General features: G+C 45.5%; 1 protein-coding gene across 2 annotated transcripts; it reads left to right on the top strand.

The window, feature by feature from the left end:
• Window positions 1-1,832: 1,832 nt before the first annotated feature.
• Window positions 1,833-26,920, top strand: LOC135915189 (uncharacterized). 2 transcript variants are annotated; one of them, XM_065448223.2, is made up of 5 exons: window positions 1,833-1,967; window positions 18,252-18,372; window positions 18,446-18,520; window positions 22,475-22,528; window positions 26,797-26,920. In XM_065448223.2, exons 1-5 carry the CDS (start codon window positions 1,890-1,892, stop codon window positions 26,823-26,825), a joined length of 357 nt encoding a protein of 118 aa, XP_065304295.1. In that variant the 5' UTR covers window positions 1,833-1,889; the 3' UTR covers window positions 26,826-26,920. The 2 variants fall into 2 exon arrangements, with proteins under 2 accessions (XP_065304295.1, XP_065304296.1); XM_065448224.2 differs by having other exon boundaries at window positions 18,310-18,372.
• The last annotated feature ends 686 nt before the right edge of the window (window positions 26,921-27,606 follow it).

The following is a 27,606-nucleotide window of genomic DNA, read 5'->3' on the forward strand; positions in this document are numbered from 1 at the left end:
AAGATGTGATATTTCTTCGCTATGCAACAATTACTTTATGGTAGACTGAATTTGCTTTTACTTCGCAGAGATATTCTTTAAACCAAATTATGTGTCACAGCCTAGTGGAATACTCCCATACGGCTCTCAGGTGATTTAATCGTCACTGCGCTAAGGACGTGACAAGTGTAATCATTCATCAAGTACTCCTCCCCGAAAGGCTGTCTGACCTCTACCGAAATTTGAAATTGCCTGAAGTATTGTCCAAGCTGCACTTTTCCAGAATATTTGCGGATCGCATTATTGTCTCAGTGCAATTCATTAGAAGTGGTGAAAAGCACACTGCTTTTGACATATCAAGATTCATTATATTTATCTTCGTTGTGTGTGTGGCATAGGCACACACTCCTACAGCAAACAACATGGGTTCGACGCACTGGTCTGCAAAGACCGTGTCTGTTCCTGACGTCACACAGGTGCTCAAAGGAGCACGCTTTCTATTTATGCATTGCACGCTGCAGGTAGCAAGCATCCTAGCCGTGCTGGACAACGGTGCTGAATAACTGTGCTGAACAAAGGAGGCTAGTGTAGTGTATTTCGCGGACGCCTCATAGCATTGCACGGCAAGGCCTGGCCGTACTTTCAACAAATCCTATATTCCGTAAGCATACGGCCATGATTCAGTGGTGGGTCGTGTTAGCAGTTGTCTTACCTTTAGCAGGGTGTGGCAGTGACGAGGAACGGCTGAAATGGTGCGGCAAACGGCTCGGTAAGTATGCGGGCTGCTTTTGGCAAGAATTACGCTAGCTCTATTATGATCTAGGTATTGTTGTTTAAGGTCATAGAAAAATTGTGTGTTTTCATTGTTATATAGTAAAGGTCATCGCAGCCTCGAGAAAACCTTAACGCAGCATTTAGGCGAGTCAACTTCACCGAATGCTGATCTTCTTATATGCGTATAGTATTCGCTGTGATATAGAGATCTACAAGACTCGCCGTGGTGGTTGAGCAGTTATGACGTCATGTCTCTTGGTACGGGATGGCGGGTTCGAACTCCAGCCGCAACGGCCTCATTTTAACTTAGTTGGAATGCAAAACAAGACGAAACTCTTGTGTTACGTAAGCTTAAGGAGCAGCATAAGGAATTACAGATGGTCAAAATTAATCGGCAAGTCGAGTTTAGAGCAACGGAGCATTAAGCTCCATAATTTAGTTCTTCATAGTTACATACAGCAATAAAACAGCAGCGTTTCTGGTGTACAACGGAAATGCCTTCCCGATAACTTTATATGAAAGCTGTTTTTAGAGCGCAGTTCTTAGGCGCCAGTTTCCCCGTTGAGCATCGGCATGCCTCATCCTCCCTCGGCGTAAGTGAGCGAACGAGCACAGCGAACGATGACAGAGCGAACGCGGAGCGCAGCCTCGCATGAAAGACGGCGAGAGTGAAGAGAGCGCGAGAAGGAAAGCAGAGGAAGCCACCTTGAAGCGACACCAGATGGCGTTCCCGTCCGCGCATCCGCGGCAACGTTGGCACCGGCCATGCGGGGTAATGAAAAATAAAGAACTGGAAAGCTCGCCTTCAACCGTAGCGTTCGCCGCAAGCGTTTCCCGGTAAGGATTACGGTTGCATAGGTTGCCGTTACCGGGAAGCGGCAACTTTGTGGCTGGTCTATATATAGCGCCGCACGTCGGGGCTCTGCCTCTCTATGCGGCGATCGGTGCGGTGCCCCAATATATCGCTCAAATTAAAGCACGTCCAGAGCAGTGCTCAAATTTCGCATTAGGGAGTATCGGAATCGTAGGTGAATTTTTTGTTATGTCTCTTCAACTTAGAACGAACTGTGTAGTAGCAACGCGGAAATTTCTGCGCTCAATTGACTTTTTCAGATCCGAGGGACTTCGCTCGTGCTATGCGGGCGGCAACGGACATAATGCTGTCGTGCAAGGACTACATCATGAAGCTAGACCTAAGCCCACTAATTCTCAAGGTGAGCACACCACTCATCTTTGGGAACTTCACCAAGTTTGCGATATGCCCATGTGTCCGTTCGTATGTAACCTGTTTCACTCCAGCTTGGGTCACTGGGTGGTCCACGGTCTAAATGGTAGAGGGTCGAGCTGCTGTTCTGAGGGAACCGGGTTCGAAAACGAGCACCTGACCAAGTTGGATCGCTGGGTGTGAGACACGGGTTGTGGGCCTCCCATGAATGGTCCTACCTCTTGGACACCAACTAGGGTCATTGGCTGACCCAATGGGCCACTTTGTGCAGCTTTTCAATGACAAAGAAGAAAAAATGGCCAGGCTTAGTTTGGTTAAGCCAAGAATGCGTTGCATATTGCGCGAGTTGGGGCCCAGCTTTTCCTCCGGCTGTCGTGACGTCACGTCACGTGGTTGCGCTAAAGGTCAATGGTGGCTGCCCGGCCGCGCCCAAGGGCTGAACTGAGTGATTGCAATATGCAACGCATAAAAATAGAAGCAACTTAATAACAAACATAGCAAACTTAAAAGAGAATAGACCCACATATGAGACGCGCAGCAATGAACAATGGCTCATACCCTCAATGGTGGCTGCCCGGCCGCGCCCAAGGGCTGAACTGAGTGATTGCAATATGCAACGCATAAAAAGCCTTTGAAATTTCTGCCGTGCAAGGCGCACTCCAACGCGCGCCATGTACGTTCCTGGAGGCGCTCGAACTGACATTGCGGAAGGGCTGCTAGATGGCGCAGCATGCCCACAGGAAAGCCTGAGATAAGAACCCAGCTGCAGTATACGCCTCTTAGATGACGCGTTTCAACAGTGTTTTGATAAGGTATGTCGCTACATTACTTCGATGCTAAACGCATTGACGTGGGCAGTCATCTAGCGGTCGTTGCTGCCGGATCATTTACTAACAACCTTGTGCTTCCTGACGTCAGCGCCTACAAGCAGACGACGGCAACCGAGGAGCAGTCGTTTGCCAAGCAGTCGTTACTCGCGAACGCTCAGTGTCGCATGGGCCAACTTTCGACCTTCAGGCATAGTATGAATGCATGCAGACCCTTTATTAAATTGCCCCTGGCATTTCAACGGTTTGGTTGGTCTTGTTAAATTAGTTATATTTAAACATGACGGAAGGTATTGCATTCCAACGATCAAAACTACCGTCAGCACTTGGAGGGTGTAGGCTACGACGTCATCATGCCGAGCTGCTCTCCAACCTAAGCAGTTGATTTTAGATTTCGATACTTTGCTTTTTATATTATTTTACATCAGCAAATTCACATACCACTCACGTCGCAGGAAGATATAAGCAGCTTAGAGAACAATTTACTTCACAATCTTAAAAAGGATTCCGGAGTTGTGCTTTAACGGTGCACGAGTACGGACGTTGTGCTCTGCCAAGATTTGCAGCCACAGGGCCGCTGTGCTAGGCTGCCGCCCGCCCACAAATGTAATGCTAGCAGAGCGGCGTGAAACGGCAGCGTTGATGTGCCTCCATATAACGCTCATCATATAAATTTCGCAAAGCTATATTTTTCTTCTTGCGGTGCTACAGCGTTATGTCCCGTTTACTATCTATGATACACCTATATATGGTATGTCTACGATGTGTATCTGCAGTATACCAAACAGAAACGGGACACTTCTACGTCATTTGCAATAGCTGGTGCACTTTCAATGTGGCAGAGATGACTGCAAATCAGTCATGAGTTGACGACGGTTTTTCGCCTACGAAGGCTCTGTCCTCGCTAACAGCGATGCCTTGGAAATTTGGAGCACCAGTCCAGTACTTCGTCTTGCTTTAGTACGTGAATTCATTTTGAATTCACATCAGCCTAACATAATAACACAATTAATCTTTGCGGAAAACTTCGACAGAGGAGATACACTATAGTATTTCAGCAGGTGTGTGGTACATTCAATGTAAAGGGACTGACAACCGGCCACAGCGTGTTGTGAGTGGTAATGAAAAGACCGTAACTTATACTGATAGAAATGACCATGCTGTTCGCGATTTGAGTAGAAAATAAATTTTATATTGGCACGGAAAGTCGCAAAATACGGTAAGTGGCCTGAACTGGCGGTGAAGCCCTGGTACTTGTGATGTAGTATATCAGATTACTGTACGTAAGTGTGCTGGCATTAAGTATCGCATACTTATTGTTTAAGTTGCAGTTCTTATATTATCAGGCACTTGCTCTTTATTCTATGCGTACTACGAAGTTAAAAAAAATGTCGACGCTAACGAGCAGCGCTGCCTTCGTGGTAACCATGGTAGCGGCAGAGCCGTCTCACTCTTCAGTGCATGACGCCGCACATGAGTGCTGTTGCACACGCGCGTGAGCTTGCGAGTTAGTACCCGGAGTTATGTGGTCCCTGTGAGGTACAAAATTCCAGCGACTAATTGTGCCGTGATTGGGTACACACAATGCAATAATAGCATTGCTGGCACATCATATCACTTAAGTTGGCTTGGTTAAATAAAAAGCACAGCGCATGCAGCCACCAAAAGCCACCAAAAGCCTTCGAGGCTAGTTCCTGTTACTTTGGCGGAGCCGCCGCTGGTCCGTAGATTTGGACACCACCTATTATTGTAAAAATAAGTGGACACTTCAGAAAATCTGAACAGCAGAAACATCGGTTTGATAAACAAAATATTACTTTTCTTAGCCCTAGGGTCGAACGTGTCATCTGCTCCACAGCAATGGCGGCATGTATTGCGCTCACATATTGCTCTTTCCAGTATGTTTCCAGTGCACGACTACATTCTCACAGCAGACCGAAAAATTATCCGATAAGGAACATGGTGCACGATGCTTACCACGTTGCCACTGTGTCATTGAAAACTGGTAAGCTTTCCATTGCACTAAAGAAAACTGCTACCATAAGGTTGTCAACCCCTTTAAGGAATGCACCTGAAGCGAATTGTGAAGAAAAAATGCCTTCTCTTTAGCTCAATGCAGGGAAACACGGTAGCAGTTGACCGAACCACGGTGGTCCGAACCTAGAATTTGGTAAAATCAAGATACGTGTAACGGCGATAATGCGCGTGAGTTTGGGTTGCGCATCATTTGAACCCAAGGCAAGACAGTTATGCTACCACCGTTGGACTGCTAAGCACGATATCACGGGATTGAATCCCGGCCATGACGCCGCATTTCGATGAGTGCGAAATGTGAAAAAAACCCTGTACCTAGATTTCTGCGCCCGTTAGAGAACCCCCGATGGTCCAAATATTATGTAGTCTCATACTACGGGGTCTCAAAACATGGTTTTGGCAAGTAAAACCACATAATTTTTTAGTTATGCTATCACCACTTCGAATGATCTATTCACTCAGCGCTACGTGCTACTACGAAGAATCAAGTATGTGAGGATAAAAGAAGAACAGATCGTTTGTTTAATAGGCTCATCTGTGTCCACAGCCACTATAGAAGATGGATATGCGGAGCACGTCAAGACTGAAATGGTCGAGCCACCCGAAAACTATAGTGAATGAAATCTTCCAAACTAGTTTTCGCGCCTTAAGCACTGGTCGCATCATAACATATATTTCAGGATAGTGATGGTTCACCTGCTGAACCCGGAAACTTATTTTCAGAACCACGGTGACAGCAATTGTGGAGCGTGATTATCTTTACACCTTACGTTTCGTTTTTTTTTAATTTCTTGAATTTGCGAGTCCAGTATACGCAGCTCCCTTGAATTTTGGGTTTTCATTCTTTATGTTTACTCCGAAAATCTTTCACGCAGCCTACAGTAAACTGTGTTGCACAAATACCACCTGCTTAACAGCTCGCTTTTCGGTATTATTTATTTATTTATTTATTTGGGCAAAACAAATACAAGGTTTGCCCGCGAGGTAAGGCCAAACGAGTGCGTAAACCTCCTGACTAAGGCATTTACCTCGCTGGAGCACCAGAAGTGGCAGTTTACTAATAAAACCAAATACAACTAATAAGACAGAAAACATCAAGACTATTTACCGCAAAATTTTATACACATGCCAAAGTATCAACTGTTTGCAAAATACCAGGTAACTCAACAAATACTGCACTGAAAAAAATAAGAACATTCTGTTACTAACAAAAGTTATAGAATCAGAATATAACACTTATAACATCACTATTGACATCAAACAATTTAAAACTCCATTAACATTCGTTAAACATGCTTTGATCGGAAAATAGTAAGTTTTGTATTGCATGTTTAAATTTGTCGATTGTTCTACAATTTATAGCTTCGTCAACAATGTTAGGGTACGTATTACATAAACACAGTTTCATATTCGACAGCTTGCGTGCCATATTTTGTCCTTGGTTTCTTTATAACTATTGAAGAGCGACGTAGGCTGCATCCTGTGTCTCTACTCTGGTAACAATTTGAACATTGTTCAGTGTTTCTCGAGACCTCTTTAAATAGCCGTATGCAGATCATTGTTTTGTAAGAGTCTCTAATATTAGGAATGTTGTAGTGCATCATTAATATAGAAGATCCTATGCATTGTTCTGATAAGTTCAACAACCGAACAGCTCGCTGTTGCAGCACTGTCATTTTTCCTATATCAGTTTTATTACCATTTGCCCATACTAAGAGGCAGTGGCTAAGATTCCAGTGCACAAACGAAAAGTATAGTTGCCTGAGAAGCCTGACAGGCACAACACATCGGATCCGTTGTAGCAAGCCAAGAGATCGTGTAACCTTAGTGCGTACCTTATTTATGTGCTCTGTCCAGCTTAGGTTTTTATGAAATGTAACACCCAGAAACGAATGCCTCGAGTTATGTTCAAGTTGCGACCACAATAAAAAAAGTTTAACGCCGTAATCTATTTGCTTATTCTTGGAAGAAAAAACTGTAAACTTCGTTTGTTTTCGTTTAAGTCAAGTTTATTTAGATGTAGCCACTCACTAAGTTCTTGTAACCAATGTGTTGCGGTAACTTCTAGTTCGTGAAGGTCTACTCCGGAAAAAAAGACATTAGTGTCATCAGCTACAGTATGATTTCATCTGTCAGTGGAACGTTTGCTATGTCATTTATGTAAATAATAAATAATAACGGCCCTAAAATGAAACCTTGTGCTACCCCATATTTAATTATGCTCTTTCTAGAACTGTACCCTTCCAAGGAAGTATACTGAAATCGGGATTGAAGGTAGCTATGCATAAGTTCTAATGCTATGCCTTGAGCGCCATATACATGGAGTTTCTCAAGTAATATATTATGTTTTATGCTATCAAAAGCCTTGCGAAAGTCTAGGAATATTCCAATGGTAAACTTCTTTTTCTTCGATATTATTTATAATCGCATCTCTGACTCTTGATAACGCCATTTTGGTTGATTTATTTTTGTGAAAACCATATTGCTTATCCAAGATAACGCCTTTGTCTGAAAAAAAAGACTATTTAGACGCTTATATATAGTACGTTCAGCCACTTTGAAAAATACCAGCAATACCGAAATTGGTCTATAGTTATTATTAACCATTGGTCTATAATTGTGTGTCCCACTTAAAGATTACAGCGACACGAGCTATCTTCATATTTTAGGGAAAGATTCCACTGGATAATATACTGTTACAAATGTGTCCCATCGGGCCACAGATTATCTAAGCAACTATATTATTAGCCTGGACTTGAATGTCATCCTCGCCAGCAGCTGATTTGTTACTCAAGGAATTAAGAACATAAAGAATCTCACTTTCAGACGCAGGCATAAGAAACATAGTCTCGTTGACGCGATGATTTATATAACTTCGGGTATTACGTCCAGGGCAAAAATCAGATGTAGAAGTTGAAGCACCGGCATTAACAAAATTATTAATAAATAAATTAGCTGCATCGTTACCACAGTACTTATCTCCATTTACAACAATTTCGTGTGGCACACTCGATGAAGATGACCCTATTAGCTCGCGGTATATGTTCCACGTTCTATGACCATCACTCATAGAGGCTTCAAATCAATGTGCGTAATATTGTAATTTTACTTTCTTTAGATCCCTGCTCCTCTTGTTTCTAACTTGTTTAAACACTTTAAGCATTTCAGGTTCGCTAGTTTTCAAGAAGTTATTGAACAATTTGTCTGTGTTGAATGCGCTTGTATAGTTCTTTATTTACCCATTCCTTTCTAGCTTTTTTTATGTTTGACCACAGGGATGCAACGAAATGCTACATTGTATATTTGTTTCACTTTGGACACAAAAGCATCGTATGATGCTGTAGGATTTTCATCAGCGTAAACATCAGACCAATTTGCACTGGAAAGTAAAGTTTGAAATACCCGTATAGTGTGATTATTTATGACCCGCTTGAAGACATGTTTCGTATCTGCGCGCACACGAAATGGCAATTCGGCAAAAACGGCAGATGATGACTTATGCCCGAACTGAGCACTCCAGCACATGTCTCATCTTTTGTGATAGAAGTAAAACATAAATCCATCAATGTTTTTGAGTTCAAAAGTATCCGCGTAGGAAGTTCATAAGGTTTGCAAAGCCATTTGCTAGCATAGCTTGAATAGGTTGGATCCTGTCATTATTTTTTGAATGTAAGTCAATGTTGAAGTCACCAACAATTACCGAGTGTAATTTCTTCGTGCTAGCAAGTTCAAGTACCGAATCCATGTAATGAAAATGAAGCAGTTACCTGAGAGCACCTTGAGGTGGGTGGTAGACAACAACAATCATGATAGTTCGAGAAACTACTGCAGCGCATTAAAAATCATCATTGACACATGTAAATGCAGCCAAGATTTCGCAACAATGACATCCACGAGTATAAAGAGATACGCCACCACCTCGTTATCTTGAACGATAAATTGAGACGTGCTTGTAACCCCAGAAATGTGTGACGTCATACTCGCTCGCATACCAAGTTTCCGAAAAAACTAAGAAACAAAAGTAGCAGTTCAGCTGATGTCGGTATGCCTCAATATCAGCCTGTTTGTTTCTTAAACTTTGTGCATTCATATGAAACAGCTTAAGCCCCTTTTCATGGAAGCAGTTATTTTTCGTTCCTAAGCTGTTGAAGGATGAAACACTATGATAAGTTCCATGTTTGTGGCAGTTTGGTGTCTTTGATCGCTGAATGGTCTTGGTTAGGTCGCTTTCTATGGCGGGCCTTATCGCTCGAGCATTCGGCTGCTTGCGTACAAATATATTTACTCGTGAACCCTAAACGAATTAATAGTTTCATTGTCTTGCGTGTTTTTTGCCAGCCAAAGCAACCGATTATGCGTTGCAGTCAAGTTATCAAAAAAATTGATGTCCTGCGTTTTGTGCCAGAGGTTCTTTTTCTTTTCGAACCATGTAGCCTTCTGTGTTCTGCTGGCAAAACGAACAAGAACGATAGGGTCCTTGTTTTCTTTTGCGCGTAGACAGTGCATTCCGTAAATATCTTTTCAGATAGTGGTGGCAGGTCAAGCTGTGTAACAATCTTATTTATTACAGTTAACAGATTCTCGCCATCTTGTTCAGGCAAGCCATGAATTTCTAAGTCGTGTCTTCGGCTGTAGTGCTCTAGAGGGTTTATTTCTTCCTTTAATTTTCGTCAGTAATTCATGAGTAATTTTGAAAACATCTGCAATATTTTAACAAGGACACTCCCGAAGCGAGTGATACTCAACGTGGGTTCTTAAGGAAATGTAGAAAGTCGTAGAGGTTTGCTTCCATGCTCTTTTTATTGCGCCAAAGTCAAGATCCTCTCCTGCATGCTCATGAGAGTTCAGAGATAGTTCGCAGAGGCTGGTGAAGTCAGTGTTTGGTCGCTTGTGCAATGTAGCTCAACCTTTCTTTGAGTTAAGGTTCCTTAGCAACAGCAAAATAACATTTACCTGCAATGTCAATTATTTTCATTTTAGCTCCAAGGACCAGTAATTCCTCACATATTTTTCAGAAAAATATGTGAGGAAAATGTATATCATTTCGAATTGCGTATACGGACACAACAGTTTACATTCTCACATGCACGCCACGCGAAACCCTGAAAAAAGATCTCTGACGCAAACTGCCAATGCCCATGCTATCAGTGATTTTTCTCAAATATTAGTCTCTGTAGTCCTGCTGTTAGTCCATGGCCAACCACGGGGTCGCAGAGGAAAGCACTTCTTGCTTTAAAGGCTTTTTCAGAATACATTATACATGCGCATTTTAGCTCATTACCACATCAAAGTGACATCACCACAAACACGCAATGTGCGCAATGAAAGTTCAAGTTATTTTAGGTTGTGCATAGTTTATTTATTTATTAGTTGCCACATTTGCAGTCATAATGAGACCAAAGCAGGTGGGTACTGTTTTAGACAGTTTCACACAAAGAAACAAACAGATTATGCTGCATGGTACAGTAAAAAAGAAAAAAAGGTACTTTAGGCACAGCAAAAATCACCGATGACGATGTGACATACAATAGCTGCTGTGGCGTAGTTACTAGCCCGAACAAGACAAACGAAAAAAAGGTTGAGACAGGACTAGCGCTCTGTCCTGTCCCAACTTTCTTCGTTGCCATACAATACTTTTGCTTAGTATAACAACACCACTCATTAAGAAATACATTATTACTAAATCTTATTTAAATATAGCGAATAAATGATCAGTGTGAAATTACAGAAATTGTGCATATAACAGTGTAGATGTGACCACAGTTTGCAGCGTGAAATGCAGAAATTTTATGCGTGGGATGGATGGATGTATGGATGGATGGAAAACTTTATTTGGTCCTGCAAGTAGTCATAATTAGCCACTAAGCGGGCCGCTCCTACGTCGAAACCGGAAGGCCAAGCCTCACGGCCACGTCGCGAGCCTGCTGGACAGCCCAGAATTGTTCATCCAGGTCCGGGCTGCGAAGTGCAGCCTCCCACCTGGACGCATTCTTGATCGCCAAGTCTTCAATTCTTTCGCAAGACCAGAGCATGTGTTCGAGCGTGGCTAAAGCACCACAATCTTGGCAATACGGCTCTGTATACGCCTCCGGATAAAACATGTTCAGTCTCCGTGGGCAAGGATAAGTACGAGTCTGTAGTAAGCCCAATGTAAGTGCCTGAGCCCTGTTTAGTTTAAGATGCGGCAAACCGTAAACCCTGCGAATAAGAAGGTAATACTTCGTGATTTCATTGTATGTGGAAGAGGAGTCTTTGTTCTCGGGGAGTACCGCCACGCCATGGCGCGGGGCAGTGCGGAGGGTAAGATCTCGCGCTGCCTCGTGAGCGGACTCATTGAGATTCGGAGGGGCTCCCTTAATCATTCCAAGGTGAGCAGGGAACCAACATAAGTAGTGTTGAGAGATCTCACATGTCTGCATAATTTTAAAAGCAACCTTAGCCACCGAGTCCTTCTCAAAGGCCCTAACGGCCGACTTTGAATCGCAATATACAAACGGCCTGTGCCTGTCAACCAGGGAGAGCGCAACAGTCGCTTGCTCCGCGACCTCTGGCCTACCAGTCCGAACGATAGCAGCGTTAACGACACTGCCCACATTGTCCACGACAACTATGGTAAACACCTTCCTCTCCTCGTTAAAAGAAGCATCGACGAAGCCAACCTTCTGATTCTCATCACGAATGAGTCTCAGCAGGTAAGCCCCCTTGGCCTTTCTTCTACCCACATTTCGCTCCGGATGCATGTTCCTGGGAACAGGCTTGACGTGATACCGATTACGGACCTTCAAGGGAATACCGACATGAAGCTGCCATATCTTCTCCTGAGGAACACCTCTCTCAGAATCTGCCGACCCGCGCTAGTCGTAGAGAGATGCACCATCTGTGTCCTCTCCTGAGCCTCAGCTATCTCATTCAAGGTATTATGAATTCCCAGCTGGAGAGGTCGGTTGGTACTGGTGCACATTGGCACTCTCAGCACTTTCTTCGTAATCTTCCTAATCTGCGTGTCAAGCTTCTCCTTCTCCGATGGTTTCCACTTGTACATGGTCGCCACATAAGTAAAGTGACGCAATACAAATGCGTGCATAAGTCTAATCAAACTATCCTCCTTGAACCCCGTCTGCCTGTTGGCCACCCTCTTCACTAGGCGTACCGCATTTTCTGTCTTGGCAATGATCTTCTGGATCGTCAGCGTATTGGCGCCGTTCGACTCAATCATCATCCCCAGAACCCTGATCTTATCTACCCTAGGTATGAGGTCGCCATTTCTTGTACGAAGCTGAATGCTCAGCTGGTCCACGGGGATCCATCCCCTTGGCTTGGGTCCCCTTCTAGTGGGACTGTACAGTAACAGCTCCGACTTGGAGGGGGAGCACCTTAACCCCGTCGGGCCCAAATAATTCTCAATTACATCTACTGCCTCCTGCAGAACACTTTCGATATAGCTGTCACTACCACCGGGACACCATATGGTCACGTCATCTGCATACATGGTGTGCTTAATCCCCTCAATCTCCAAGAACTTCTTGGTCAATCCGACCATGGCCAGACTGAACAATGTGGGCGAGATGACGGCCCCCTGAGGAGTGCCCCTGTCTCCAAGATTTAACGTCTTTGACTCCAGCTCCGCAACCCTCAAGGTAGCCTTCCTGCCTGACAGGAAGGACCTGAAATAGTCATGAAAGCGCGCGCCAAGGCCAAGATTCGAAATGGACTTAAGAATATAAGAGTGCCGAACGTTGTCAAAAGCCTTCTCCAGGTCCAGCCCTAGGATGGCCTTAACACCCCTTCCATCTCCATCAATGACCTGATGCTTGATGAGCTTCATTGCGTCTTGAGTTAACAGCCCGGCCCGAAAACCAATCTTAGTGTGGGGGTAGACCTGGTTCTCCTCAAGGTACCTTGTAAGCCGATTAAGCACCGCATGCTCGGCTACTTTGCCCACACACGAAGTGAGCGAAATAGGCCTTAAGTTATCGATGCTCGGGACTTTGCCAGCCTTGGGAATCAGCGCCGTGAGAGCCGTCTTCCACTGCACCGGAACCACCCCGTCTCTCCACATAGCGTTAACCTCCCTGGTAAGGTACTTGATTGACCTATCACCCAGATTCTTCAAAAGCTTGACGAAATCCCGTCTGGTTCAGGAGCCGACTTGCTGTTAAGGTTATGTAAAACCACGCGTATCTCTTCCACAGAAAAGTCTTCAACTAGGGAAAAGTTCTCCTCTCCCATGTAGGCCTGCTCGGTCAGAAGAGCATCCGGGTCCGCAACAGGAAGGCATTTGTTGGCCAGCTTTTCAACCAGCTCTTCCTCCGAGGCAGACTCCACTGCTTCGTGTACAGCTCTAGCAAGGACGTGCACCTGACTAACTTTCGTATTGGACTCGCTCAGCAAATGCTTAAGCAAGCTCCACGACCTCCCGTTGCGCACCTGCTCGTCCACCGAGTTGCATACCTCATCCCACTGTTGCCTAGACAAAAACTTACAGTGCTCCTCAATCAGCTTATTCAGCTCGGAAATCTTTTATGCAGCCTGCGATTAAGCCGCTGCACCTTCCACCTAGCCAGCATAGACCGCTTGGCTTCAATCAGATGGACCAGCCTGCTGCCAACACTATTCACCTCCAAATCCGTAGTGATTTCCTTCATAGCCTCCTTTACATAATCCCTTACCTGGGTGACCCAATCCTCCAGGGACGGCCGGTACAGGCCTTCGAATTCCTTCCCCCTTTCTCCTCTCTCCTCCCGGATCATCCGAAACTTATCCCAGTCTATAAACGTTAACGCCCTAGGGCGCCTACCCTGAATCTCAAAACGACTTGGTTAATATAATGATCACTACGTAGGTCTTTGGCAAGATTGCACCAACTAGGCTTGGCCGCATTCTTTACAAAGCAGAGGTCAGGGGTAGTATCCCTACACGTCGACGTCCCTATACGTGTCGTAAAGGCAGGGTCAGTGACCAGCGTAAGGTCAAACTCCGCAGCGTTCTGCCAAAGGCCTCTCCCTTTAACTGTGTCATGCTTGTAACCCCACACGTGATACGGAGCATTAAAATCCCCAGCCACGATCAGCGGATGGTCCCCTCAAGCTTAGAAGCCTTCTGCAGAAGCAGCTTGAATCTCTGCGCCCTGTCCCTCGGGGCACTATAGACGTTCAGAATAAACACGCTTTTCTTGTTCACCCGGTTAGGAATCACCTCGATCATGACATATTCCAGGGAACTGAAAGGTATCTTAAGATCATGGACCACCTGCGTCCGTTTGCTATCCAACAGCATGCACGTCTCCAGAGCTTTGGATCCGCCAAAGACGGTTCGGTAGCCCGTCAGAAAAACTTCTTCCGTCATTGTCTCCTGCAGTAGAATGTTCTGCGGCCTACCCTTACACGCGCGAATATACGGCTGTAGAGGCGCCCGTTTACGAGCATACCCCCAACAGTTCCATTGCCACCCACAAAAAGCCTCATTTTGTCACGCCACGTTGAAGCAGTTGCTGCGAGCCATCTTGCTGAACCTGAGACTTCCCTGTCGAGGAACCAGCCGACTGAGATCCCGACCTAATAAGGGGAGAGACACTCAGACTAGATTTGTTTTCGAACACCTCTATTCTACATTGCAGCTCCTTGAACCTCCCATCGATCGAGCCGAGCGACTCTGTGAGACGCGTATTCAGCTGCGCCAGACCATCGTTGACCTGCTCAACACTATCTACAACACTCGACAGCATCTCCTTCACCTCAGATCTCAGCTTCCTCGACGCGGGCTCCGCCTCATGAGTCATCGCCTTCCTCTTTGAGGGCCGCGACCCACTAGCCTCACCTACATTAGCAAAATCTATGCTCTCTATGGGCTCAGGCATTGCCCTCTCGGCCGGTGCAGGTCCTGCAACACCCTTAAGGGCCGAGATTTATGCCCTAAGCAACCTCACCATTTCTCTCAACTCTGGGTTTTTCTGTTCTAGCCTCTTGAATCTTGCCTCATTATTGTTATGCTCTAGCCTTACCAAACTAGGCATCTCCTTTCGAGCACTTGTGCGCTCCGCCCAGGTAGTACCACTGGCCGCTACACTGGGGCCCTTGCCTTGTAGACCCTGCAACACACAACTCTTGCTCATACCCTGTCCCGCAGTCCCATTGGGGCCAGGCGCAGTCTCAGTTCCCAACTGTCCGTCCAGTCCGAAGCGCACCTTAGACGCCGATCTGCTCCCAGACCGACAGAAAGCTGAGCTAGTTGGTAAGACTTCATTATGCAAAATAGAAGTGAGGCGTGCAGACAGGACACAAGAGTAGAGAAGTTGACAACACGAACGCCGACTATCAACTGAAGGGGGCACTGAGGCGAAAAAAGAAAGAAGACACAAAACTCATCTGCGCATGCTCAGGAATGATAACACCACGTGTCAATTGGGTACACGTGCCGGCCTACGTGAGAGATAACTGTTAAGGTACTTAATCTCTTCCTTATGTAAAGTAATCGAAGGCTGACTCACGCACGCACTTCCACCATTATAGATATGCCATGCCTCTACCATAAGACGCGTTTCTTCATTCTTATGCCTGTACAATATCGCGCATTCATCTAACTCCGGCGTGCAGTGACAATCTCGGCAATGTAGCGAAAGATTAGAAGGCGGTCCACCGGTTAGCGACCTTTTATGTTCCATGAGCCTCTGATTGATACACCGTCCCGTTTGTCCTACATATAACTGGCCACAGCTAAGGGGAATTTTATAAACCACACCCACACGACAGTCAGTAAAACAGTTCTTCTTATTGTGCCTCACTGGACAAATATCTGTTCGTTTTTTGCCTTTTACCCGCTCTTTTTTATTCTATTTTATTTATAAAAGCACGTCTCACTTCTGTTTTGCGTAATGCTCCCAGACCGGACACCGGAGCGGCTGCGAGATGCTCTACCTGGTCTCCTTGATCTTGATCTTGAACGTCGACGCCCGCGATCTTGTCCTTGCCCAGTCTCCAGCGTCTTCCCCAACGTCGGCAACTGGCTTTCGACTCACCTGAAGCCTCCCTTCTCTTCATTCTCCGCCTTGATATCCGCCATAGCCCGCTCAAAACGATGGCACCGGACCACATATGGAGTACGGAACCGCTGCTGGCACTCCTTGGCCACCGTGATATGCTCTCGCCCACACAGTTCACACTTGGGCGTACACCGGTGAGCCTCACCGGGATTCGTTGAACGCAGCCCCTGCAAACCACTTCTTCCGGTGAGGGGCAGACGTCAGTGCGATGCCCCAGCTTTACACAAGCATAACAAACACCAATCTGCTTGCGGTAAAGCGTGCACCTAACCAGCGCGTTACCATAACGAACGTAGTTGGGCACCTTGTATCCATCGAAAGCGATGATGACCGTACCCGACGCCTTGATGCGTTTTGCCACCAGGGCCAGGGGATTACGCGGGTTAACAATCTTGCGACTTAGCGCTTCGGGTCCCTCGCTGAGAGGAACATTTCTTATGATTCCCTTGCACGTTTCATGCGGCGCCGCACGATTCCGCAGCTTCATGCATGTGCCCAGCAATGCATAAATCCTTGATCCTCACGTACTTCGCAGCATTTTCTTCTTCCGGCGTGCTAACCACCACAATATTCTGCTGATAATTGGGGCAGATCATGTCCGCTTCTCGCTTTACCTCGTCTATGCAAGCAGCAGCCGTGATTGCATCAGCCACCGCGGCCGCACCAATTTTAGCAATATTCAGACCTCCCCTAATTCTGACGATATTCTTGATATCATTTTTCGGCAGCGGAGGCATTTCACCGCAAAGAATCATACCCTTCTTCCTGACGCTAGCAGGCGAGTTTGGACTAACTTTAACGTTCTTGGGTCCCGGCCCGCCGTCAGGGGTAACAGCGTTGCCGCCGTGTGATGGCCTTGGCTTGGTCGTAGAATTCGCCTGGGTGTTAATTTTCCGGCCAGATTCTTCCGAAACGTTTTCCGGAGCAATACCTTCGCACTCCACAGCGTATTCCATCATGACAAAAGCGTCAGGCGGCCAGGGAGCCGGCGCGGCGCACGAGCACGGCAGGTTCGGCGATAAGGGTTAACACCTACAGCGGCGTAGTCTAGACGAGAAAGGCCGCAAAAGCAAGTACAGTCCACTCACTGAAAAAAGTCCTATATCCCCGTGTAGCATGTAACTTCGCGGATCCGTTTAGCACAGAATTAGGTACCAAAGAGAGAAAAATCCGGTCGAAACTACCCATAAACGGGAGCCGACGCAGACACGTCTCACTACTTGTAGTGGGGCAGGGGCATCCCCTTATGCGCAGGAACCACAAGTATTACAGGTAAGTGCGTGTGTTAACGGCGTCTTCTGTGTGTAATGTCTCCTGTAGGTTAGCAGTCAAGTGGTATGCGGTGTAATTATCGCCCACTGACCTATAAAACTGAGAATTGCGTATCTTTACAGAAAACTTCATGAACTTTTATTTGTTTATGATACTTCGGATGTATAAATGATTTTACATGTTTGTGAAGATCCCGCACTGTCTTTTGTGGCATCCTGGTCTACTGCGCAGAACTTTGTGTGGGTTTGTGCTCTTTGTGGTCCGTGAACTCCAGTCATTTTGAGGTATGATTTTGTTAGCATTGCAACGAGGAGTAGACGGCGCCGCGTAAAGGCGCGAAGATCTGCTATAGCCTAATTATATTTTCTTTAAACGCGCGTTCATAAGTATGGCACCGGCAGTATGGCGCAGCTAACGCGCAATGAAAGGCCGCTCTTAAAAAAATGCTTGTTATTTCTTTTGAGGGGGGGGCGAGGGGGTAGAGCACGCTCGTGGCCTCTGCTCCAAAGAACTCGTAACCCTCTCTCATGAGAAAATAGCAGAAATTCGGACTAGTTGCTACAGGTTGGTCGTGATGTTTCAGGCGCCAAGCAGAACCCCAAGGTAAGAGGACGGGAAGCGATTGCTGGAAATTATTGATTGCACTTTGTATTCCTTTCTGTGCCCTAAACCTTGCGAACAAGTGACGTGACCTCATGATTTTCGTCGATTGATCATATCTACGATAACTAACTACGATTTTATGTGTCCTATGTGACTTGTTTTGTGCGTTGTCTTCTACATTTTTGTGAGATGACTTCAATCTCCAATTAGTTTTGTGTGATTTCTGTTGTAGACTCCTATAGTGCAGTTCCGCCATTTGACACACTGACTTTTTCTTTATTGCTATCTTCGTTTTGTCCAGGACTGGTTTGTTATTTATTATTTATTTGGTCCATGTGAAAAGGACTAGCTGAAGCCTTGCAACCACGTCATCATATCCTAAATATCATGGTTTTTTTTAAAATAAGGACGCGATTCTCCATTTTCATTTTTCTGCGTTCTTCTTGGAGTCTAATGACGTCACAAATAACCCGACCTATTTGGCCCTGCCTGTTTGCAGCTTCCAGCATCTGCCTCAGGTATTGCTGCAAACTGGACGAATTTCATATTTCACGCAGGAGCGCCGACGGCTGTGCATCGCAATTCGGATCTGCTACGCTCATGCGAGCTACCACAACAGCGTAAGCTCACACAGTTTTAATACCAAACCACGTATAGCGGCCTAGTGATATGCGCTATCATGAATTTTTTCAGACCATCTATCAACTGCGGAGATCGTTCTTGGACTGCATGGAGAAATCGTTCCATATATTGGAAGCCATGAGTCCGGTACGTACGCAGGCAGATAACGAAGATGAAAGTACTGGAGAAACAGCATACTCTCCGTCCAAGATTGTGGTGCTCACTTAGTTATGCATTAATCAAAAGACTAGCGCAAATAACGGGGACACAGACGAAGGAAGCGACAGGACGAGCTGTCGCTTCCTCCGTCTGTGTCCCTGTTATTTGCGCTAGCCTTTTGATTAATGATGTCACACCAACTAGCCCAGCTTTCTGCCTTGATCGTTAGGTATGCAGGGTCTCAGAAGTTAAAGGGGCTCTAATTTCGATAAAACCGTGGGCTGTCTACGCAAAATCTGCTTGCACAAATGGGTTATGCGCTTTGGCGGGCACAGTTTCTGTGAACAAGTCATCACGCGCATAGGTAAAGAAACACTATATTAACTTTTTGTGATCACGATGTTGATATATGTTAGACGTATACATTTGAAACATTAAGCAAAATGTTTCTAAAGACAATTTAACTTTGTTTAAAGCGGTCTAGAGCCACCCTTCGGGCTTGGTGAAATAAACACTGTCCGCAGATAACACACGCTGCTGTGAACATCTCAGCCAAATTTTGCAGTCTTCCGCGGCAAGTGGAGACCGCAAGCGGAGCGCGAAGTCACCTTTCTCTAAAGCGCTCTCCTTGCAACTGAAGCCTCTGCTCCTAACTGTGTTCATGACGCTTTATTTCGTAATGTACACATTCCCATACGCGGCTGCCATTGGCCAATAGCCGACATCTATCAAGTAGGGAGTTTGAATCAGTGCGCTTCTTCCTGCTGTTATTGTGTGCGTTTATTGATGAAGTTTAACAAGCAGGCTGAAGTAAGAGAAAATATGCTTTCGAATTTCGATAACAACTACGGGCTTCAGGTAGAAGCCGACTATCGTCTGTTCATGCTCGGCCGCTCCCCGAAGGAATTAAACTTTGGTCGCCATGCTTACTGGTGTCGTAGCCGTAGGATTTCGGAGGTTTCGAGTAGTTCTGAACACTCGACCAACATCGAACCACGCGAAACGTAAGGTTAGACAACACGCACCCTTGCTTGTTGTCATGCTGGTGCCATGGTTAGTCGGTGCCATGCCGGTGCCATGCATGGTTAGACGCTTTGGCAGACCAATTGATATCGCTTCAAAAATCCGGAAGCTGCATCTGGCTACTGTCCGTAGGTAAAGCTGGTGCAGGTCAAAGCGGTGCGCACCAGGTAGAGCCGGCCACACTGGCGCAAAGCCCCGTCATGCACAAAGGAAACACTGCGCATGCGCACTGCAGTTGCATGGAGCTGCCTTCTGCCACGCAGCGCAGATACCGAGGCCACCGCGGTGCGCTACGACGAGTTCGCTGGCTGAGCGCACTGGGGCCCGCTGAGAGCAACCGCGTGCGGCACGTCGTAGGCTCCGAAATCGGAAATAACGGCGTCTACGTGAACATTCAAAATCAAACTTTCACGGCGCACCGCGGTGACATTTACAAGGCGGAGTGTTGTGGGCACGCCCAGCTCCCACTGTAGCCTTCGCAGTGCGCAGCAACGAAGAAGGAGCGGAAGCACCGCGAAGGGGTTGTTCCATTGCCAAGTAGTCCGCTTCTGCTGAACGCACTGAAGTACTCTTTGCGGCAAAGTATTTCTGAAATAGACTATTGTAACTTCAAATGTATTTCTCCCCCTCGACAAAAAAAAAAATGGCTCAGGGCCACTCTAACACCCCCGGAATGCCTGTGTTTCGAGATATGTATAACCAGACTCTACGTTGAGTCAGCTAATTTCGCATTAAAGGACCTGAGTTTCGACATAACCTCTAACCGCGAGCGGACGTCAACGGGAGGAGAAGGAATAAAGTCAGTCTTGTCTTGTTTTCGCCAGCCGAGAGCAACAGCGCAGCTGTGATCAACTTTGCTCCGATCGCAAACCATGTTCCACATGCAGTAAGCTACGTCACAATGGGAGCTTGACCTTGTGTCAAGGTCCACGCCCCAGAATCCAAAATTATCTAAGTGTAAAATTTGATGATTAATATTTCGAAGCAGAAGCTATCCGAAAAAAATAACCGAGGTGAACTTTCCTTTCAATACAATTGCCCACATTTCAAATATAAACATATACCGTAATTGTGATATTAAATATAGTTAAGAAGGCCTTGTTGATTATGTCCTTCGTGACGCTAATGGTTTGCGCAAATTGTGTCCATGAAAGCGCGTACACCACCTGTGCACGCAGATTTTGCGTACCTTGCAAGAGGTTTAAATTACAGCTTGTTGAAGTTTGAAAACCCTGTGTGCGTGTATGTATATATATATATATATATATATATATAGACATACACAGACATATACATATATATATATATATATATATATATATATATATATATATATATATATATATATATATATATATATATATATATATATATATATATATATATATATATATATATAGACATACACACACACAGGGTTTTCAAACTTCAACAAGCTGTAATTTAAACCTAGTTAAGAAGAACTTGAGAACTTGAGTGGTGGAACTTGATAAAGAACTTGAGTGGTGCTACAAGGTAAACAGAACAAGTACTTAATTTCAACAGTTTCGATCGGTGGGCCGATCTTCATCAGGGTTTACGAAAAAATGGCAGTTCGGCCCTGGTAGTGAAGACACCCTGATACAGATCGGTCCACAGATCGAAACTGTTGAAATTAACTACTTGTTCTGTTTACCTTGTAGCACCACTCAAGTTCTTTACGTTTGAAAGGTAGCCTGAAGAATTCCTCTTTGCCTACTATATATATATATATAGTCCTTTATGATCGCCAGGTTAAAGACATATAGAATTGTTCATAACACCTTACCGCATATTACTGTAATCACTGTAATAATGCGTAATATTCGAAGTGAATTACACACCTATTTTAGCGGACGTATTCAGGCGATTCTTGTTACTCTGACGAAGACCGGATCCAACTAAAACGTAGCAATAAACATCATAACACCTTTATTTCGACGTTTCGGCTGGGAATCTCTTATTATTGAAAAGAAAAACCCCGCCCCGTCCATAGAATGAAGTTTTTAAGTTATGGGGTTTTACGTGCCAAAACCACTTTCTGATTATGAGGCATGCCGTAGCGGGGGACTCCGGAAATTTGGACCACCTGGGGTTCTTTAACGTGCACCTAAATCTAAGTACACGGGTGTTTTCGCATTTCGCCCCCATCGAAAAGCGGCCGCCGTGGCCAGGACTTGATCCTGCAGCCTCGAGCTTAGCAGCGCAACACCAAAGCCACTAAGCAACCACGGCGGGTCCCTCGGTGATTACAGCGAATGCTATTCTATGCCCCAACGACACCTCCGTTGGCATGAGAGGCGTGTTCCGAGTGAACCCAATAGGCCTGCTTTCGGGTGAATGTGTCGTATATTTATACTTACCGTACTAGTATAAATAATGCAGTGCTTGCACCCGGAATCTTTCCCTTCGCAGGTTTGAGTCCTGTGGAGAAATTCAAACCTTGATCTCCCAGCGTGGCTACCCGATCCTGTAACCATTAGGCCATGATCTCACGTATACTTCTCAAGTGCCAATTGCAACTATAGCTCTTTCAGGTGGCCGTCACGTGTTGATTATGATCATGATTTCCACACTATTGCACGTACCCGGAGTGGTGGATCGTCTACGAAGCGCGTTCGCATGTTAATGCGATGATTTCTATACCATGGCTCATGCCCACAACGAAGTATTGGACAAGAAGCACGATCGCAGGTTGATTATGATAATGTTTTCCATACTGTGGCACATAGCTGGAGCAGGGGATCGCAAAAAGATGCAAGAACAAAATGCGCAAATGTTTTGCATTTGATTACCCGAACGCTTCGCTTAACACCGATTCCAACGTGTGCGCTGTATCTGCGTAATTTTTTTTTACTATTTTATGAAGACAAAGTGATTACCACAATATCTTCTACGCAGGAACTGCTCGACAAGCTGAGACTGAACGTGACCACCCTCGTGAAAGCCGGAACAGTGAGACAGAGATTGCTTTGTACTCGTTCAGAATATGCTTTCAAGCAGACATAATATAAGTTAAGAAATCTGAAGCGCATTACCCTGAAGCTGCATTTTCTCAGTGGCTGGGGGTTGTTGATGTGGCCCTTTTATCGCAAACGCCTTTAATGTAATCAAGGGTATGAAGGAGAACCGTCTGACCTAATGAAGTAATAGTACAGCAATGATAAATCTTGTAACTTTACAACACAATGATGATTTCGATATTTGTGTGCCCTTGCAGAAATCTTGTTTACAAAGCGGAAAATGAATAGTGGTCACCACACATTCAATATTACTTACGATGTTTAGGGGGAGACGAGTTTTTAACGTGTAAGCATTTCTATGCCTACCCAGTGAGGAAACGCATCCGTCCGTCTGACTGTCTGTCCGTCCGTTTTAAGGCTATTAAGACGTTTTAAGGCGTTCAAGACAACCGTATAAGACTATAGTCTTAAAATGGTTGCACCCTTTGGTGTGTATGTTTGTCCAACAACAATAATCGCCATCCGCCTTGCTTGCGTTTCCCTTCTTGAAAACTCGGTGCTCGCTACTTCCCTGTCGAGAATGCTGTGTCACACTGATAACCCGCAAGCCATTCGTGACTGGGAAGTACTGAGCTTGCGGCGTTAAAGAAAGGAAACGCGGGCACGACAGATGACGATTATCGTTGTGGGACAAGCCCCAAAGGGTGTAAATTTATTTAAGGGTGTATCGTTTTCAAGATAGCGCGCGCAGCAGCGAACGAATTGACCTTCGTGCTGCCTTTCGCTTCAGCGCGAACTAAGCGGTGAGCACACAGCGCGCACACGAAGCTATCAACACTCGGCGCACTCTGTCCCCATCGCAGATCGCTTTAAAGATAGAACCCGCGTGGCCGCGCCATACGCATCCGGAGCATCCATACGCATCCATTAAGCGGGTTGATCCCGGTTAATAATGGTTCGGCGCGGATAGATAAGGCGCTATAAGAGCGATAACGACTTGTAATGATCGGATTGTCATCTGCGCACGTGGCGCCGCCACCCACAGTAGTTTGCCTGCGTCATCAATCGACCTTGCGACGCCCTCCGCAGCAGTTCGTGTCGCCGCAGCGCTGTCATTTATACTGGTCGGATGAAATTTCACGACGCTGACGATGCCATGTCAATGTCAATGTCACAGAAGACCGTGACGTGGCGGATCGCAACACGCCGTGTTCGCTGGCCTTCCAAGCAGCGAAGGACACGCGTGCTGTGGCCGGCAGCGCCTCCAGTTTGGCTCCTACCATCAGTCCTCCTGATCGCTGCAAGGTTTTAAACGGAGATAAAACACCTGACCCTGCGATTACTGCAGTCGATACACCCACGAAGTCTGCTGTGGCTTCATCCGCCTCAATTGCATCGCCTACGATGAAGCATCCCTTACATCTGAATGAGCACCGTGCTGCCGAAGTGTTCGGTGGTGATGAAATCAATCCCGCCGCCCTACCGCTACCGACATCATCCTCATCAGAAAACCGCTTCAGCCTCGGAGTTGATAGCTGCGTTAGACTTTCGCCAAGCCTGGATGAACCCGACATAGAAATGGCGGCCCCATGAGGCGTCAGCCTCTGGCTCTGACGGCAGCCCGGATCACCGTGCCGAGTTACAGCGGTCCAAAAAACCTCGGCCTTCTTCGAGAGGATCAAAGAAGTGACGTGTGCACTGCATAACCGCTGGACTTGTTCCCGGGGCGCCGACTTGAGCAACACGACCAGATCAGTTCGGTGATACTTCTAATTAAATATGGCTGACACTCTGAAGATTATTTCATTAGACGCACAGGGGTTCCGTAGTCTTGTAAAGCAAGCCGAAATTCTCAGCGTGGCCCGCACAAGAAATTGTGACATACTGTGCTCGCAACAAACACATTTTTTCACCATTGGACATGTTCTTTCTCTAAAACACACTTTTTTGTATTCGCGCCACCACGCTCTAGTGGATTTGGTATTATTATTTTCAGCAGAGCTCTCTTGCGAGATCATCATGTCATTTATGATGGGACAGGGCGGATATTGGCATTTGATTGTGTGCTATCTTCATTTAGGTTACGGATTTTGTGCGTATATGGACCTGCGCAGGCCATTAGGTCCAATGATTTTTCGCAACCTGGACGTGTATTTCCTGGACTCTAAGGCAGCACTTCGGAGTCTGAAGTTTCCTCTATATCATAGGACACATGGGCAGCTGACATATGAAATAATAGAACCATCAAACTATTGCTAAAGGCCATGAAATTATATTGTAGTCGCCACCTGGGCCTACCGGCATTGCTGGTAATGACCTCGCCGACGAAGCCACCCGATCTGCCCATCTGGAAGCCAGACCAGTTCCAATCGCCTTATCCAGAACCATTCTGCAAGAAAGTTTCATATTGTGGCTAAAGCTATGACACAAATACTGGTCTTCTACCAACCTCCCGAAGTGTCATCTTCATAGTCCGGATCCATCCTTAAAGCTACAAGTGCCATCAAAAGTTTCCCGCTTTGAGGCAACAGTATTCTGCCGCCTCTGGCTCGGGGTGGCATTTACGAAGGCCTACTCGTTCCGCATAGAAATGGGGAATACGCCCTCGTGCGACTCTTGTGGAACCACAGAAACGACTGAACACGTCCTATGGATCTATCGCCAATACGACGTCCAGCGTGAAGCTCTCGGGACAGCACTGAACCAGCTGGACTCTAAACCATTTCCGGTAATGAAGATCCTTGGACTATAGCCGTACGCGTCGATGGCATAGAAAGCCACGAAACCCGTCTTGGAATACCTCAAGTCGACAGGTTTTGGCAACCATGTGTAGACTCGGTCCGAACCTTCAAATGTGTGCGAAACTGCTTTCTCTATTTCCCCCCTTTCTCTCTCTTTATCCCCATACCCCTTCCCTCAGTGCATGGTAGTGAACCGGACACGCGTCTGGTTAACCTCCCTGCCTTTCCTGTCTTGTATTTCGCTCTCTCCCTTCTGCGCAGTTAGCTGTGGTTTCAATAGTTTATCGTAAATTTATAAGGAGGCTCGAAAGCCTGTACGATTTGCCTCAAGGAATGATAGCTAGTATTTGAACACACTGTAGTACATATGAAAGCACTGTAGTAAATATATATAATAACGCCCGAATAAGTTGTTGCTTTCTAAAGAACACTTAGCAATTAGTTGCCTTAAGGCATATATTTTGCCTACTTTTAACAGAAGAAATTCTGCGTTCAAGGTGTGATCAGATAATACGAATTCTGAGGCTGTCACCAGTTGAAATATTCTTTTTCAATATCGCTCCATTAATAGGCTGTTACTCAACTTACCGTTACTGCAAGAGTTGATACAGAAGGCAGCTAGGCCTTGTAACAAACTAATAGGCTGAACACTGATGTACTTTTGAGATTGTCTGCGAAATTTATGATAACCACCGCTGCTCTCAGCGATTTCCACTAACTTCAACAGCTTTGACAACTTAAAGGCTTCAACTTCGCAATCAAGAGAGGAACGTTCCGAAATCGCACACAAAGGTTGATTCGAGTATCCTGCGCATTACTATTTATTCTGTGATTTCTCCAAATTCAGTTATCATCGACTCTGATAATGCTTGCACCAAAAAAAAAAGAAGTTATGTGTGCATTCATGCGAAGCGAGATACAATGAAGGCAGAAAAAGTATAAGGGAGGGTAATGGTTATGTATGATGGAAATGTACGCATAATAGGGTGAAGGAAAATGAAAATGAATGAAAAGACGCCTTTCCAATGGCGGGCATAGAACCGGCGCCTTCCGCATTACGGGTGGAGCTCTTTACAAATTAAGGTGCCGCCGGGCTCACCTTACCAGCCCACTTTTCTTTGTGTTTGTGTAGAAAGTTATCTTTGGGAGTGTTAGCCAGTGACGCCCCTTTATCTTTATATATTTCAAATAAATATAAGAATTGCATTCTTCTATGCTCCCTCTATCTTGGTTCTTTGGTTACTTCGTATGGGTGCGACTAAAAAATAATCGAGCCTCTAGGTTGTCTGTAATCTTGGAGCTCGTTATGCGCATTTATGGTTGGGCTCTGGGGAACGATCTTCCAAACGAGCTGTCACCACTTATCGTGGCTTGACAAATGACAAATGCAGTATACATTTTACATTATAGAGACGCATCGATAACCACCATGTAACCAGCTGGTTTAGTGTTATTGTGCTTCGATGACATGGTTGCGCTGACTACCCTTAATCGCTTCTTTCATCCTCTTTTTTTTCAGACATGCGCATTCAACTATATTCCTCGTGAAGAAAAGTACGGATTAGCAATCCTTGCGTATTTTTCGGATTTTATTTCAGGGTAAAAAGAATACAATGGTCAATAAAAATCAGCATGTGTTTTGGAGATGCAGAACCGTTGCGCTATTTTCGTGGTTCGTCTTTTTGTTATTGTTGTGTCGAACCCGCCTTGCATTACTTTTTGACATGATTTTTATTAGAGGGAGAAGCAACAGCCCTTCTACAGACATGTATTTATTTATAAATTCATTCACATTTTCATGGATAATGAATTTACGACTTTTTGTGGTAACCGCTTATGTTGAACACATTTTGAAGTTCTTCGCTTGGTAAAAGTGGTACAAATAATACGTTAATATACGTAATTATTATATTATACGGCGTGTACCACGCACTGCTACATCCTTTAGTAATGGTTAGCTTTCTTTCTTTTATTAAATGAAGCCTTTATTCGTTAGTTCAATGCATTATGTGAGTGTTGGGGGAAAAGGAAAGAAAACATGCTTATGCTTGCACAGAAGAGAGCACGGTTCAACCCACATGGCGCAAGAAGTAAGTAACCCGATGCGCAAATGTACCATGGACCAGTATGCGAGTAAATATTTAGCTGCGCAGAAATGTGACCTAATGCCACCACCGGGTGGAGCACTTCAACCTTCAGAAGCTATGAATCCTCGCGCCAGACAGCACGGCCGACGAACGCTCGCGTTTGAGTACGCAAACCTGAAAATAAAGCATTAAGCTACTCGCTTTAAAACGGCAGAAAGCGCAAACATATTATTCTGTTTTAT

Source organism: Dermacentor albipictus, chromosome 8, assembly GCF_038994185.2.
Source record: "Dermacentor albipictus isolate Rhodes 1998 colony chromosome 8, USDA_Dalb.pri_finalv2, whole genome shotgun sequence".
NCBI classification, from domain to species: domain Eukaryota; kingdom Metazoa; phylum Arthropoda; class Arachnida; order Ixodida; family Ixodidae; genus Dermacentor; species Dermacentor albipictus.